The 17,285-nt window shown below is 39.2% G+C and overlaps 1 protein-coding gene across 1 annotated transcript in view; it reads left to right on the top strand.

Annotated features, from left to right (window-relative positions):
- Positions 1–17,285, top strand: part of REPS2 (RALBP1 associated Eps domain containing 2) — a gene marked incomplete at its 3' end in the record, with an annotated part of 42,892 nt that overhangs the window by 9,374 nt on the left and 16,233 nt on the right. The window contains exons 7-11 of the mRNA XM_008945517.1: positions 1,426–1,489; positions 3,207–3,349; positions 6,186–6,280; positions 10,921–10,987; positions 13,040–13,105. Of these exons, the coding sequence (XP_008943765.1) occupies positions 1,426–1,489; positions 3,207–3,349; positions 6,186–6,280; positions 10,921–10,987; positions 13,040–13,105 (435 nt within the window). The remainder of the gene's footprint in view (positions 1–1,425; positions 1,490–3,206; positions 3,350–6,185; positions 6,281–10,920; positions 10,988–13,039; positions 13,106–17,285) is intronic.

Here is a 17,285-nt window from a genome sequence, read left to right as displayed (position 1 = left end):
ATCACACCTGCAGTGTGTATGGAGCTTAGAAAACGCCTTAGGGTTGTGCTTGCTTTCCCAGCAGCAATGTGGTAGTGTCCGTGTGATGAAAGTGAAGCAAGGAGGTAACTGTCCTGTGTGGTCAAACCTGAGTGTTTATGGCTCTGAGGGACTGAGGTGTTGACCTTTAGGCGACTGAGAGCAAATCCCGGAGAGCACCCACATAATTTCAGTATGCTGTTAACAATATTTTTACCACATTTCCATCCTGAATAGGGGGATTATGCTACTCCTGAGAGGAGTCGCTGTGAATAAAGACAGTTGGCCTGGCAAGGAAGGAGGTCACAGGTTTTAAATTGAGGTGGTTTTACTGAGCTCTGCTGTATTACTGGGGTTAGGCAGTACTTGAACATTCAGAAGTATTGTTTACAGATGATAAATTTGAGCTTCTACAACATCATAAAATTATTAAGCTGTAGAAATGCTTGCTACGGGGTGATACAGATGCTAGAGATTTGCCCAGATTTAAGAATTTATTTCAGAAATCTGTGATTGAAAGATCTGTCAGAAGTTGTTAAATATTTAAGTGCTTTCCCTGTTTGAGAAAGTTCTTGAATCACAGGTGATCAGAGGTTAGGGGATGTTCTGGAGCTATGTTATTATGTAGCTTTGTCATGGTCACACACATCTCTCTTGACATCCGGTGTTGGGGAGGACACACTGTGCTAGGTGAGTCATGGACCTGCCTCAGCGACAGCTTTTCTTACGTGCTGCAGTGGGTGACCTGACCTGAATGTCCAGGGGAAAGAGGAATTACAGACCTAGGTGTCTGTGCTCTGTGTTGCCCTAAGTTTTGTAAGCCTGTATCCAGGAAGGGCACCCAGGGCTTCCTGATAGCCTGTGCATATGGGATGATAAAGTAGATTTGTTAGCTTGGAGAAGAATGAGAAGGGCTATAGTGGCAGAGTGAGTGAGGATGCCTGCAACAGGACATTAGCTATGTGCTGTCTGAATCCCCAGGGTTGTTTGGGTTGGGATTTGTTTTTCCATAAAATTTGAGCCACTGCAGGGAGGTGTGGTGTTTGAAGCAGTGTCTTGGGAGACCCATGAGGATACTACTGTGCTGTACTGACACACACATGGCTTCTAGTATTATTTCATCATTGGTGACATACTAATTATGCTGGTTAGAATCACTGGTACTAAGGAGTGTTTTTTCTTTATTTTTCCTCTATGGAGGGAGTGGGGAAATGAGGTCAACAACTCAGTCTGGCTTTCTCTGTCGCTTATTCAGCAAGAGACAAATGGTCCAACAGCTGCATCCAGTTAATCTGAGCGTCTCTCAGACAAAAAGTAACCAGCTGCTTCTGTCATGGCAGCCCTGGCCAGAGGTAAATAATTGGAGAATTAATTTCCAATGGCTGATAAGGCATAATTTCCCAACAGGTTCTGTGGCAAAGAATTTCTTCACAAAATCAAAGCTACCCATCCCAGAACTTTCTCACATCTGGTAAGTACTCTAATAACATTGGGAATGAGTATCCTGTTTTTTTAAAAAGACTTTTAATTCAAGAGTTCTTGTTAGATTTTTGAAAAGTGTCTTGAATTATAATTATTGCTCTTATCTCCAGAATCACTCTGAGGCCCAAGCAGCAGGGTGCTCACTGATCATCCTGACACTTGTTTTCTGGAGACATGTTCCCTCACTCAGCAGGACTGGGGAGGTTTGAACAGCAATATAACTGAGAGCTGTTCTTAAGTATATTGTAAGCAGCATCATTAGCTCAATGAACTGACATTTTTCATGAAATGACAGAAGAAAAGCACCTCTGGAATGTTTTAGATGTGTTGTTGGTTTTATGTTTCTGTCTGTGTTTTGTCAGAGGAGACCTAATTAAAGCCTAATTTTTAGTAAGCACCACTACATAATTCATCAGTGCTTTTCTAATGAACTAGTACACTTACTTTTAATGAGCTTATTTAGAAATGATTGTGGATGGAACTGTACATGATAAAATTTGACAAGAATTCTGTTATATTTTCATAAACAACATGGTGCTTTGTAATTCAGTGTCATCCTTGCATCTCAAATAGGAAGAACAAACAAGTTTTAAACGTTGATCAGAAATACTGATAGAGGTTTTACTTTTATATAAGCTTTTAGGAAGAGAGATGAGAAGCAAAGCTTGCAAGAGCCTGAACATCTGTCGGGCTCAAAGAATATGTCTGCAATCTTTTCAAAGCAGGTTGTCAGTTGTGAAAATAAAAAAAACCAACAACTAACCAAACAAACCCAAACAACTGAAGAAACACAGTGCTTGGGGAAGTTAATATTGGAATTGAATTTTAAGATTACTTAGGAATGTATTAAGCCAATATGTTAACAGAACAGGTTATATTTCTGTTGCTGACACAAGTTGTTCTCTGTCAAATTTTTAAGAAAGTATTCCTTTCTAGTAGATAATTACAATTTTGTGATGATATGATTTATCAAGTTGTGTTGCTGTGCTAAACAGATGGGATGTTTCAGTCTATGTCATTATAACCTCAACAGCTTGAAAAATGCTCCTTACTTCCAAGGAGTGGGAAGTTATATGTTTATTTGTTTTAGTACATGCACTCATGATAAAATATTACTCAATTCTTCCAAAGAGTTAATATATAAATATGAATTACTGAATTTCTGAGGTTCAGTTCTGGTGTTTGAGAAGCATATTAGAATTAGAGAACCACTTTAGTGAGAAGTTAACACTAACATTTAAACTTGTGAAGTGGATTAATTTAGCTCTTTTCTTAAGGCTAGTCAGTGCTGCTAAGTAACCATTGCTGAAGTCCATTTTTAACTTTCTCTGCTTTAGCTGGCTGAAGATCCTGCACAGATTGGCCAAAAGTGCTTCCATTTGTTGGAAAGCTAATCTGTTGCTTGGAAGTACAGGATATGCATTTTGTGTTATAATATGTACATACCATCATACTGTATGGCACGATGTGTAACACAAAACGTACTCTATTAAAAAAGAAAAAAGTGACAAGTCAGTATTGGGAAATGAACTTGCTTCATCTTCCCCAAGGCAAATGTCCAAGTTAGGATCAAGTGCGAATGACACAGGACACAATGCCTGGTGTTGACACTTCCCTCTGAGAGCTGCGTTTGCCCGCCCCGTGATGGCAGGCCTGCGTCTCCCTGAGGCGGCGGCCCGGGAAACGCGTGTCTGCCGTGCCCGCAGGGAGCTGAGCGACGTGGACTGCGACGGGGCGCTGACGCTCCCGGAGTTCTGTGCCGCTTTCCACCTGGTGGTTGCCAGGAAGAACGGGTACCAGCTGCCCGAGACGCTGCCCGAGACGCTGTTGCCCGAGTACCTTCAGGCAGGTAAGGTCCCTGCGGCGGGTTGTGTTCCTGCAGCCGTCCCGGGAGCCCGGCGTGTGTGTCACGCGGGCGGCGCTTTCCATCGTGCAGGTGGGATGGAGTCCTACGCTGTGTCATGGCTCTTGGGTTGCCTTTTAACACAGCCATTTTTCATTGTGCTTATGAGGTGACTACTGAAGAAAGAATGTGTAAAATAGGGTTACACAGCGTAGCAGTGACCTGCTTCTGAATGTCTGCCTTTTTGCTCTGGTGTGCTTCAGGTGTCGTTGTAGCCGTAGTGGAAGGTGAACTATAGCAGAGATAATCCAACAAGACTTAAATGTTTTTTAACTTGTCTGATGATTTTCCATTCAGTATCTGTCTTTAAAGATGTGTTCCAAATGATACTGGTCCGCTTTAAAACCTCTTTTGCTGATATAATTTTATAGATGCAGTTACCAGTTGTATCAAAGGTTGAACTTTTTTGTAATTCATTTTATGTAATCCACAGATTCTTCTGTAAGTATTTTGCCATAATGACAGGAATTAGAACAGTTTGTGTAGCATAAGGATGAATTAATCCAAAGTATAACATACCTCGGTAACAATGCGCAGTGAGAGACCTGCCCGTTCATTTGTTCTCTTCAGTTATGTCTCTTTTAATTATAAGCGAACATTGAAATATATGCTCTTCCATCTAAAAAATGTGCATGACTTTCTAGGGCAAGGAGGATTAATCACAGATGGTAATTACTGTGCTAAGGGATATTATTTAAGACCTAATAAAATCTCCATTAAATTTGATGACGCTGAACACATTAAAAGACAGGAAAAGAGCAAATCAAGCTACAGTTAAGAAAATTAAATGTTCACCATGTATCAGATTCTTGAAGTAATTTCTGGTGGAGTCATGTTCCTTCTAATCAAGTCTCTTCATATCCAAAGTGAGAAGCTCCTGTAAAACCTGCACTCCCAAGTCTTTACCACTTTTAGTCTCTCTAAATACATTCCCTTGTCATATTTTCCCCTCTAGGACCACCACTTTGTTTGCTACTCTCATGCATGTTCTTGGGGTAAATTGGCTTATAAGTTCCTCCATGCAGGTTCTTGTGGGTGTCTATTCACATTAAGCCCTTTGGAGTAAAACTGCAATGGAAATAACTGTCTCTGGTAGTAGGGAGTTATTGTGTCAATGGGAGGAAGAGCATGGTAAGATGTGGTTCTTCCCTGGAACTCCTCTTGTTCCCTAAGTCGTCCCTTTCAGCACTAGGGTCTTCACCATTTCCTTAGATGAGTATTGTTTTGTACTGTTGCATGCAACCAAGCATTTCAAGCTGATCTTTGTGGAAGAGGTGGAAGAACTAACTGTTTATTAGGGGCACTCTAAATACTTCAGCTGCTATGCTAACTCTGGTTAGCTTCAGGGTCTGAAAATCTCTTGTGCTTGTTCTGCTACCTGGTCAGCATTCAGAAATCTGTCTTTTGAAAGGCTTGCATTAACAAAAAGCAGAACATCTCAACACGCTGTAACACTGTGAATCAGAAGAAAGCACGGAGCCCTGGTCATGTCAGCTTCAGAAATGAAAGCATTGATAAGTAAGCAAGTGCCTCATACACTTACCTAAAATGTCAAAAGAAATTTTCAAAAGAAACTTGTTTTCATAATTTGATTTCTGTGAAACTCAAATTATTATTTTTTTTTTTTCCTTGTTAGGAACCCAGTGAAGGTTACTGGAAACTGTTGTATTAGTTTCAGAATGAGGCAGAATTTGGTTCAAGTGAGAGATTTGCATCTGATAAGAGTACTAAAGCTTCAAATAAAGTGACTTGGAGTGTAAGACAGAGCATTTAAGAATTAATTAATCTTGCTAGTTTTATGGCTATAAACAAGTGCAGGTCCAAGTGCTATCCTGGCACAGCTCCATTGACAATCTGACCCACCACCTTCTTTTTGGAAGGTTTTTATTAAAAGTCATTTATAGAACCTGTAAAGCTGTTTGCCCTGTATGTAACCCACTGAACTGTAAATTAAGACAAATTTGTGAGAGTTTAATCAGAAAAAAATAGATGCTAGCCAAAAAGTAGAAATCTGATGTCAGAACTGGTTATTCTGCCTCTCAATGCATTGATCTTTAAGAGAAGATGTTTTCCAGCTGTTAAGATAAACTTATCTCAGAGGAACTAAACCCAGAGTGGTATCAGCAGGAGGACGTGAGCTTGTGGAACAGAAATGAGATATTTGTGAATATTCCTATGAGAAGTTAGAGCTGATTTTTTTTTTCCTTTTTTTTTTTTTTACCTGCTCTCATTGCTATTTAGTTAAAGATGGTATATGCCACAGCATCTACTGCATTTAGTGTCCCTGCTTTTTGCTGGCCTTAATTTCAGTGTATTATGTAGATTCTACTATACGTTTCAGTATTCAAAATGTCTAAAATTGGACTTGAAAGTTTGGTGAGTGCCTTTAACGTTCCTAAGACAGCAAGGTCTATTAGACCAACTAAGGTCACACTGGTCTGTGAGGAGGAAAAATGTAAATGAACAATTATTTGTTAGTAGTTGATGTTTGCTAAGAATCACTTCTCCCAATTTCACAATTATTTCTACAACAGAAATTAGACTTGCTGTCCCTTTCATGACATTGACTTGGTCAAAATACAAGGCAGAAGTATTTTTTTTCATGGTGCTTCTCATCTGTGGCTTACAGATCAGTTCTGATATGTAGAAATGAAGGGCAAAGTGATGTTGGAACAGGTTTTTAAGAAGTGTGTGTTAACCAAAGATTTGACTGTGGTTTTTATGTTGTGTGTTTTTTTTTTTTTTCCCCTTCCTTTCTTTTTTTTTTTGTTTTCTCCTGCAGCTTCTTTGAAGCCCATGCGTGACTGTGCACTGTTTGATTCTTACTCTGAGACGTTGGCAGGCAGTCAGCAGACCCGGGACTTCAGCCGGACAGAGGTGAGAAGGCGTAAGCAGGGTAGTTACCTTGCCAAGTGCAGAGGAACAGGCCAGCTTCACAATCACTGTGGGGTGCATAGCAGCAGAACTGTGAGCCTTTGAGAGGGCTTTAGGAGTTGCTAAGCTGTCTGTAAGCTACCTGAAACTCTTCTCTCAGCAGTTCCCTTGGTACATGGGAAGGGCTGACAGGCTTCCCAAAAGTTACTCGTACATAACGGAGCTCACAGTAGTCATTGAGGTGTCCATTGTGTGGTGCTGGAACATTACCTGCCCGTGTCCCATTTGTCCCTCTGGCACTGGGAACCAACGATGAGGGGCAGAGCCCATGCTGCAGGACGGACAGTGACGCAAGGACAGTGCTCAAGTGAAGTATCTCCTGAATCTGAATTGGTTGAAAATGTGAGGCTTTGGGCACAGACCTCGTTCTAGTCGGGCGTTCCTGTCTGTGTAGCTCTTTGAATGTTTCTTCCATTTACAGTGCTCTGTTTCCACACTCGCTTCCCCAGTTTTGATGATGAGAAGAAAAATGTCTTGGCTTGTCCTGATTCCTTGTACTTTGTTTCTTTGGAAGCTGAAACTGTCCCAGATTTTGCGCAGCATGGAAATGCATATTTCTCTTCTAAGTGATTCAGTCTTCATTTTAATATCCAGCCTTTTCATAGTCTAAGGAGCTACTATGTAAGTGTCTAGGTAGTATTTGTAATGAAATGGGAAGCGTGTTTTGAGGGAAGAATGGAGATCCACTGTAGCTATATCACAACAGATGCCACCCTTATAGTGGAAGACAATTGCCAGGAAAACTAAATTAAGAGTTTATCACTGAGGTTAAAAAAAACAAAACCAAAACCAAACAACTTTAGTTCAGCTTTACAGGATCTTTAACCATGGCCACTGAATTGTGCCTGGATATTGCAACTCAGAATATATAATGCTGTGGGATTTAAGGGTTTGGTATTTAAGGTAGTGAATCAGAAGGCAGACTGACTGCAAGAATGGGCCCTTCTGATGCTGCTTCCAAGTTAAAAAGTGATGATATCTCATGGCAGCTCAGCAAGGCTGTTCTCCAGTTATTTCCTCCATATGGCTTGCTCTGGGGAGCTCCTGGGTCAGAACCCAGCTGTTCACTTATCGAATTCAGCTGGGTAGTGGTACCACCAAACAGACTCTCCTACACTGCCACAAGGTGCAACATTCACTTTGGGCAATGCTGCAGCCAGTGCTTTGAGCATACAGTTTATCCTCTGGAACTGTTAAAATACCTTCAGTCTCCTTGGGTGTTGTTGCTCTTTGTACAACAGCTTAGCCAAAACACAGCAGTCATACTGGGTTTTGAAAGCAGCACTGCTGTTCTGGTGGTGGGGGCTGCTGGTACATTGGCAGCATAAGTGGTCCTTCACTGTAGCAGAACAGCCCTGTTCCTTGCATATGACCTTATTTTGGGATGCTGGTTTGCAGGGGGCTTTGAGATTGTGCCACAGGCCATGCTGTGCTAGCACTTCTTCACTGCACAGTGTGGCAAAGCTCAACACTCTTTTGAGGCTGTGCCTCATTCACATTTAAGCAAGTGTTACGAGGACAAATTCAAGGCCATTTGTGTTGAAAACTCACAGACCTCACTGATGTCAGCATTCGTATGTATGTGTATACATAACTCCTTTTCCAAACTGCTGTAAGAGTCAACTGAGTATTTGAATTAACTCAATGCATTAACTTAAATTATGAGTTTTTAAAGATAATTACTTGTCTTCTGCTTAAAAACTGTCACATCACTCTGTTTTTTTGTTTTGTTTGGTTTTTTTTAGTAAGCTAAATTCCTGAATGTTGGCGTCTCTTTTTCACTTGGATTTTCACATGCATATACAAGTAAACATGCACATAATAAAAAATATATACATAATTAGATATTTATTTATATTTTGAATAAAATTAAATTGTATCTTTTATACACATAATTAAAAAGCTTCAGTTTATGTAACTTCTTGACTTCAGGATGCACTTCAGTATCTCTGTGGCCTAGGGAGTTCTTATTTTTGTTAGGATACTGGCTTCACAAGGATTACCCAGATACGCCAAGTGGTCTTTGGTTATTGCAGAGTTGTGGGGAAGTTTACTCTTCAGTAGCACAGTCTTTTGGACTGTGAGATTAAAATGTTCTTTTATATATTTCAGAAAGCTCAGAAATCTTGCTTTCAGAGTCATCTTGTGTTTCGTACAAATAAAATGCCATTTCAGTACTCTGATACAATTTTATAATCTTATTAAATGTCTGGTTTTTAGGCCCTTCTTGTTTATGATCCTTGAATATATGTGCAGAGTAAGGATAATTCTAGGAGGAGATGATTTTTCTAAGCAATTAAATTGTGTGGTTTTTTGCTTCTTAATTTTTTTCTGCTGCAGTGGAGATTATAATAGTAGGAATATTATAGTAATAATTAAATAGCTGTAGAGGGTATACAGCACAAAATGTAAAAAACCCAAACAAGCACAAATTGCCCATTTTTTAATTTTTTTAAATTTGGTTTTCAGCAGCTAAGCTTTCAGACCTCCTCTGCTCTATCTCTGTGCCTTCCTCCTGAGACATTCTCACCATAACTTCCAATGAATTGCAGATTACTGCGCTGCCTGTGTAGTCACATAATATTTTGGGGGGAACAGCTGGATTTTCTTCTCCATTCCTAAGTTCTGCAAGGTGGTAGGATGTTCTGCAAAATCAGGGGGGGTTATGACCAGGTTGAAAATGAAGAAGAACCTATAGCATTATTGCCTGCAGGCTAAGCACAGAAAGTGTTTCCTGCCTACATTGCAATTATTTGACTGGTTTTGCTCCATTCCTTCACTGTCTGGGTCCTAGACATTCAGGGCAAAGCTCTCTCAGTTAGTTTCAGGGCTTTGTTATTTTGGTCCTTTGTTAGCCGTGTTTAATGGACTATAAAATCTGTTATCAAAACTGATTTGAGAATGGTTTTGATTTTTGTTCAGCTGATGTTTTCACATTCAAAAATAATACACTGAATGAGTATCATTTGGAAGATCAGTATTTCATCTACCATTCATCTCCCCCTGTGGGAAGTGCAGTAATTCACTGTTGCAATTTAATCTGTAGCTTGGCTACTTGAGGAGATGCAGTTGAGATACTTGAACACTACATTAAAAATATTATATTATCAATGCAGTCAGTTATGCATTATCTCCATGTCTTTGCCTCTTTCCACCTATCATCCATTCAGGCTATTTAATTTCATTTCAGAAGACCATTTTTACTGTGACTGTTGAACTACAGTACTGCAGTACAATGGAAGCAGTTTTTGAATTCATCCATAAAGAAAATAATGGCAGGAGACAGGTCACCTGAATGTTAGGCTTTGTTAAACTTATGAAATGCCCAAAGACTGCTAATGTTATGCTTAAGTTTGTCTCCTACTGTTTGGCTCTTTTCCACAAGCTTTCTCACTGCAAAAAAGCTTAAAGATAAAACATGAGATTTTGCACTATATGCATAAAATAACTGGCTGGATTTGCACTAAACACCCTCAGAAACATCACATTCACAGTTCATTGAAATTTGTGAGAGTCATCCCATCAATTCAAGCATGCACTGAATTAGGTCTTTAGTCTGACACGTTGCTTTTGAGTGTCAGGGCTAGTTACAGATGTGAAGTGTGTTGTTATATATTTCAGTGTCCTCAAGCCATGTATTTGCTGTGTTGCTTCCTCAGAAGCATTAGGAAATCCCAAATGCAACTTCATAAGAGTTCTCATAGCCCCTTACTCTGGATATGGCCTTCTTAAATTACTGACTTGAGATTTTGAGTGTTTTTCTTCAACTGTCTATGAAATCTGTATTTCTGATTTTATTTTTAAGGCCAAATTTCTGGCCATTTTTAGGTCCAGCCTCTGCCATTTTCCCTGGGGAAAAAAACCAGCCCCTCTTAATATTTAGAAAAGCTGGTGTTTTTTGATGTTTGCTTTATTGTTGTTTTGGTTGCAGAGTGTATCCTTGTTCTTACAGACAGTGGAGGCAGAATGTCTTCTGAGCTACAAGAACTGTAAATGCTTATAAGTCACTGCTGAATTAAAGGAAAGTTAAGGAATAAGATTGAGGAGCCAGGTCCCTGTTTTCCCATCAGAGGACTGGACGGGCCTCCAACAGACATGTTGATGAAATTTGGTTTTCCCATTTCAGTAACTGCCTGTTGAAAGAGAAGATTAGTTCAAGGATCAGCTGGCCCAGCCAGAAGACGCTAAATGCAGAACTAGTGGCCTGTGCAGTATGGCTGGAGTTTGGGATAGAGAGACAGCTCTGATGGAGACTGCTCGCAGGTTCTGCCCACAAAGAGAATACAAAACACAGAATGCCATTGCTCTGTTGTGGGAAGTCTCTCCTTGCATTTAATCCTTAGCTCCTTGTGAGTCACTGCTGAAGTGCTTCTCTAACTAATTTCAGGTGTGGAACTGCTGTACCTGAAAAGCAGAGTTCTGTTGTCTTTCTGTATGTCCTCTCTACTTTTTTATCTGACAAGCAAATCGTGGTGCAAGGGAGAACGCCACCTTTATTTGTGATTATCTGTATTCTTAAATATTTGACTGTGGAAATGTGAGCTATACCAATCAGCACAGTAAATAAATCTTCTTTCTATAAGAAATCAGCCGAGGAGGTACCTGATAAGTCTGCGCTGTTACAAGATGGAAAGAAAGATGACAAACAAGGTATTCAACTACATAACTTTTTTTCCCCCCATTACAGATTAAATTGTTTGTGTTTTTAGTAACCCTATATAGTTTATGACAGAAGCAATGGTATGTTTAATTTCAAAGCTGGCTATGTGTTGCTGTGTATTTAAAGACTCATTGACAGCAGCTGGGTTGAAGCAAATACATGGATGGGTTTGCTTCAGAATGGGTTCTATCATATGTGAATGGTATGAAACACACCTTCTAAAATATGTCTAGTCCTAATGCAATTAATGTTGCACTTCAATTTTAACAAAATTGTAATTGTTGTTAGTATGAATTTTGTAAGAGTGAAGACTACATTGTGCCAAATTTTGGATTTCCCTTTCTGTAGGAAATAGCAACATTTCAAAGGTAGTTTTTAGTCTTAATTTAAAAAAAAAAATCCTGATATTTTCTTGCAAAACAAAAATGGATTGAAAATTCTTGATTCATTTATTTCACTTGAAATCCAGCAGCAACAAGCTATGTAAAACTGAAGTGATCTTTTTCTTTTTCCACATAGTAGTTTCTAGGGCTTCCAGAACCAGCACTGGATCATCACACAGTCATTCGTTCCTTTTTATGTTCCCTTTTCCTAACCTTTCAGGTTCTCACTTGCTGTCCCTCAGTTGTGGAAACAAAACAGTTGTGGGTGTTTTGTTGCCTGATTCTCAGAGCTGGGGGATTATACATTAATTTTTAAAAAAAATATAGCCTGACCTTCCATCTGTCCACGTGTTAAGGTTGCATCAGAGCTATGAGAACAGGTATTCCACATTCCTGAATCACCTTCTGTGCTCAGATGTGACCAAGCTTGGCAGATTCCCAGTGTCCGTGGTTCAAAACAGGGTTGTCAGAGTTGACGGGTGTTTGTAAAACATTCTGAGAAGTCAGCATATTCCAAGAAATTAATGTTTCATTGACAAGGTTTGTTTTGTTGTAAAGTTCATAATGAGCAAGAGCAGGACTTGAACCTTGAAGGTTATTACTTTGAAGTGTCTATGGAAGATTTACTTTTTACTAAGAGAACTTCTGCTTTGCTTTTTGTAGCTGGCGTGAAGTTGGATGGGAAGCTGATTTGGTACATCAGTCCTTGAGGGCTGAAGATCTGCTGTATTTATGAGACAGACTTGTACCTTTTCAGCCACAGAACAAATGTTTGTTCTACCACTTATTGCTGTTCTGACAAATGTAAGAGCAAATCACTCTCCTGACTGAGGAGATCTCCTCAGAAGTCAAGAACCTGTAATTCAGGACAGTAGAAGCAAAGTTTCCTGCATTTTCAAAATTGTACAAGTAAATTAGCTCTGCTCTGTCAGGCTATTACATAGTTAAATATGGAAGATAATGTAAATAGAACTGGATCACTGGAACCAGACTTTTCACATGTTTTGATAAAGGCGGATGGAGATGAGAGACTTCATTCCAAGTGGTCATTTATATTTGTGTATTATAGTACATTAAAAAATGCCATAGTACATTAAGAACATCTTAAGAAAATCATTAATAAAGGCTGATAGGCTAAGTGGAAAGGGAATAAGCAGAAAGATTAGGATTTCCTAGATTTTAACTCCAGCTGTGTTGTGCCAGATGGTATTCCCTGGGGCCGGCTGGTGAGGTTTCAGTTGCCAGAAGCAGCCAGTCTCTTGTGTGCCTGGCTGTTCAGGTCTGTACCTTGGGAGAGCTGGGACTCATCTCTCCCAAGTGTCGCCAGCTGCTGTCTCTGAGAGTACTGCATCCCTAAAACAAAAGTCTTCCTTGGTTTTAGGCACTCAAACCCCCAGATTCTCAAAATTTGAGATTATTTGGTACTTGGGCATAGACCTTTCTGTTCTTGACTTCTGTGCTCTTAGAAATTTTTACTTGTTTGAGTGCTTGAGTGTCCTGAGGGTATTTATTTGAGGCTACTTTTCTTTTCAAGTATGTTTGGCATTATTAGATGTTCTAAGTGATACTAGTTTAAATGCTCCTTTCTCAGACCTGATACCTTTAGATTTTATGAGCCCATACTTAAAGTAATGAGATTTCTTTTTTTTTTTTTTTAAGCTCTTAAAGCAAGTGCTGCTCTCAAAACGATACCAAAGGAATTTCAGCACTTGACTGTGAAAACAGGTAGGAAGGAAACAATGTCATGTATTACTTCCTTTAGAATTTTAATAAAATATTTTTATATCACAGTAAACCCAAATTAGTATAATTTGATTAAAATTTAAGATCTTTTTGGTCTCATACTATTTTACTACTGAAATTAGGTTTTACCTCAATGACTGCTACTTGCAAGATTACTACTTCAGGTTATCAAAAAGCTTTTCTTTCTTTCCGTCATTGTTAGTGTATATGTTCTTAATGTGTGGGAAATGATTTTAACATAGCATTTTTTAAAGGAGTCTGAAGTTTTTCTGTGCTACAAACAAGATGCAAGGACGTGAATATTGTACTTCTTGGTAAAACCTCTTCTAAAGTATGTAATAACTGTAGTTATGACTATTGTTTCAGTAGCTATTCTGAAACAGCCTGTTTTTCTTTGTAAAATCTTTAATTTTTTTTCTGTCAAGGAGTTTAAGGGTAGGTAACCTTTTGGAAACACAGACCTTGAGGCACTTAACAGTGCAAGCTTTTCATACGGCGGGTGTTTCTTTGTTGAAACCACTCCTGTTTTTCTCTCTTCAGCTCCAATATGCACTCCTTGTTCCTATCCTACTGGACAGTGTTATTTCTGGAACAGCGTATGTCAAAATTACTACTTGCTCCAGAAACTTCCCATGCATTCAGTTCGGTTCATCAGACCTCCCTTGCCTTCCTCTTTGTTAATCTCTTTCCTAGAGTGGTAAGAGTGTTTGCAAGCCCTCCCTGGTCCCAGTCAAACAAAAATCTGGATTTGCTTTCTTCTTTTGCATAAATGTTTTTACTTATGACGATATAGAAAACTGACCCCATATGTCTGTCACAGCAGTTTTGTCTTATAACTTGATCTATTCATGGCTTCTCAACAGCTGCATGCCTCATTTCCCAACTCTTTTTCTCCTGGCTTCTCCCCAAACACTTGGCAGCTGCCAGATTTCTTATCTTCAGCTCCTATTCTCAAATAATTACTGCTTCTCCTTTGCACACCCACACCCTTGTTCAGTTCCCTCTCAGGGGGAGAAAAGGCTGGTTGCAGGACTTTCAGTTCTGTTCTCCTTCCCACCAGGTTTTGCCAAGGAGCGGCCCTGGGAGTTTTATTTTCAGTTCAGCAATTTCATCTTTAGTACACTTAAGAAAAACTATACTGGCACCTACACATCTCCTTTGCCACTGACCTTTTCTTCCCCTGTGTCCTTCATCTCACAGTTGGGGAGGTCTTCCCGGTGGTGCTGTGCTCCTCCAGCAGCATTGCTGTGTTTGTATACCAAAAGAGATGGTGGCAGAGTTTCACCCCATCATCATGACTCCTGCCACTGTAGGAGTTTCACCCTTGCTGTCCTAATATTGAGAGTCTGAGGAAGCACATTCTCAGGTTGCATAATACAACTGATGTTAGAAGTAAAAATGTGCATCTGTCCAGTGGGCTAGGTATAGCACAGTAATTGAGTAGTCATTTCAGAACTGATCACAGTTCTGAAAGGTCGTTGTAGTCATTAACCTTCAGGATGGACACTCAAAATGAAGTGGGTGAATTTTACATCCTTCTTTGGCTGTTCATGTGGACTGTTTATGTAAATTCAGGAAAGATGATACTGCTGTGCTTCATTATGGGAAAGTTTTCTTTGCCATCAGAAGGTTTAGAAATTTGAAATCAGTAAAAGCTTTATATGCTCAGCATCTCTGAATATCTGGCTAGTTTATTTAGGCTCCTAAATGCAAAGTCATTGTTAGCTTTAGACTTTGAAAGGATTGAGGACCAAATTTGCAAGTGTTTAAATTGCACATTTCTGCCTAAGCCACCATTAAGAGATGAGTCAGTGGGGGTGATTTAGACTAGTGGGGAATCCTTTTTTTTTTTTTTCTTTAGCCATGTCTTCCACCCAATCTTCAGCCTGTAAAACAAGGAGGCACCAGTTTGAGTATAAGGTATTAAGCTGCAGCCAAAATTACTGAATCAGCTTCCTTTGGAATGTTAAAATGAAGTTGTATTGGAAGAGGGTCATGGGAGTAGTTAAACACCCAAAATGGGAATTTTCATACTCTCCTGTGAATGAACAAATAATAATTTATGATCATATGTGACTTCAGTTAGTGCAGACGAAGCTGTTCGGTTCATCAAGCTCTACAACTGCAAGAATCATACAAACTTTTAAATAATATATGTAATTAATTTATTTGACAGCTTTAATTCTATCATTTTCATATAAGTTAGGCTTATGTATCCATAGCAATGGAAATGTGGAAAACTTCTGAACTAGATAGATAGTTTGTATTGTCTTGAATGATTGTCATGTATATGTATAAACCTGCACCTCAAACACAAAGTACCCACAGACTGAGCATACCAAAATAACTGCATGTTTTATGGAAATCCTACTACCATTATTTGCTTGTCCTAATAATGAACAACTTGCTTTCTAATATTTTTTTTCTATATTCTTTTGAAAGGTAAAGCTGAGTCTGGGTATTGTGTAATTGTAGCCTTGAGTTTCCTGATTTTTCAAAAGCTTAAAAGAAAATCCTTGGCAGTAGCATTCTACTGCAATCTTTTTTTTATGATTTTGTGATTCTCTCTTCCTTGTGTTCTTTCTTGTTGAGTTCAACAAGATATCCTTGGAGAGTTTGAACATTAGTTTTACCTGCAGGTTTTTAGACAAAAGGCTTTCTAAAAGAAATATGAACGGAATTATGATCTCCATAAAATAAAGGTTCTTAAACATGGCTTATCTTGGAAGGGATTTATACTTCCTATTTCTAAGTGGCATGTGTTTAATAATTGTGCATGTAATTTAATAATCAGCAATTTCAGCACTGGAAAAATTGGGTCATATGGCTCTAGGGAAGCCATGTCTGAAGTTGTATTCTCTGGGAGTTTGACACAGAGAGAGAGAGAGGAGGATTACCACCACTACATATTTTAATAATAATTCCCTTTCCCTCCCTTAGTTGCTAGGAAGAGTTTGTTGCACAGAACTCTGAAATGACTGCGAGCCAGTTTGGTGGTGACAACAATCTACTAGAACTTGGTTTATAACTGGTCATTTGAGTTGCTGCCAGCTGCATTTGGGTTTATTCCATCCAAAGCACAGCCTAGCATGGCGTGACCCTAAAAGCAGTTTCTTTTATGAGGAAATAGTGTGTGGCTATACACGTACCATATGCTGCTGCTTGTCTTCTGTGAACCTAAAGCTTCCTGTGGAGGGTCTGTGCAAGCCACTAAAAAGCCAGTATTTGCCAAGTATTACAGGTAGCTCCTGGTCTGTGTTTTGGAAGGTTTATCCTATTCTCAGGCACTGCTCTATAGTAGCTGGTGATAAACGTCTGACTTGGAAGCAGACATACATCTGAAGGAAGCTAGAACTCTGAGAATTTTTTTTTTTTTTTCTTCTCCCAGCCTACTTGCTTCTCTTAAGTTTTGTACCTTGATTAGCAGAATAATGGGAAGAGTACAAGGATTCACTTAATGTGTGCTTTGGGACCATTGATGCTGCTCTAATACCTTGAGGATATCTCAGTGGGCTGAATCTGAAAGCAATCACACAGATATGTGTTCTCAAAATTATCTGATGTTAGTAAAGAGAGTAACAGAAAAGTCACAAAAAGGCTATGTAAACCAAGGAGCAGCCTCAGGGACTTACCCAGAGAAGATAAGTCAGCACTGTTGTTTTCCTGTGGCGTAAAACCTGCATGTGGCAGGATATTTGGAATTCATAAAAGAAACCGATTTTTTTTGTTGAGAGGAATGTTTGATCAACACTTAGCCTGTAAGCTTTCTATCATCAAATATCTTTCTTTCCCAGTGTCAAAGTAGTCTCAATGTGATGTGTCATGTTTTTTATTTTTTTTATGGGTGGTAAGATGATGTGCTTTTATACTGATTTGTTAAAGGTCCTTTCCAACCACAGCGATTCTGTGTATTTAGGAAGGACATAAGTCTTTGTGCTTTGGGAAACAGGGCAAGTAATAGATATCTGGACTAGGAGTGAGATTTTCTGTGGAAAATTTATGCTATACTTTATGTTGCTTTGTCACAACTCCATCCAGGAGTACAGGTCAGAGCTGTGAGACCTATTGCCTTTCCTCTGTTCTGGTAACCAAATTAAAAGGTGAACCCCTGACTATAAGTAGGCTTTTGAACTCTTAGGACGTTCACACACTACAAAAACAA

Source organism: Merops nubicus, unplaced genomic scaffold, assembly GCF_000691845.1.
Source record: "Merops nubicus isolate BGI_N331 unplaced genomic scaffold, ASM69184v1 scaffold308, whole genome shotgun sequence".
NCBI classification, from domain to species: Eukaryota; Metazoa; Chordata; class Aves; order Coraciiformes; family Meropidae; genus Merops; species Merops nubicus.
Note: the sequence above shows the minus strand (reverse complement) of the source record. Positions and strands in the feature narration are given on the sequence as shown.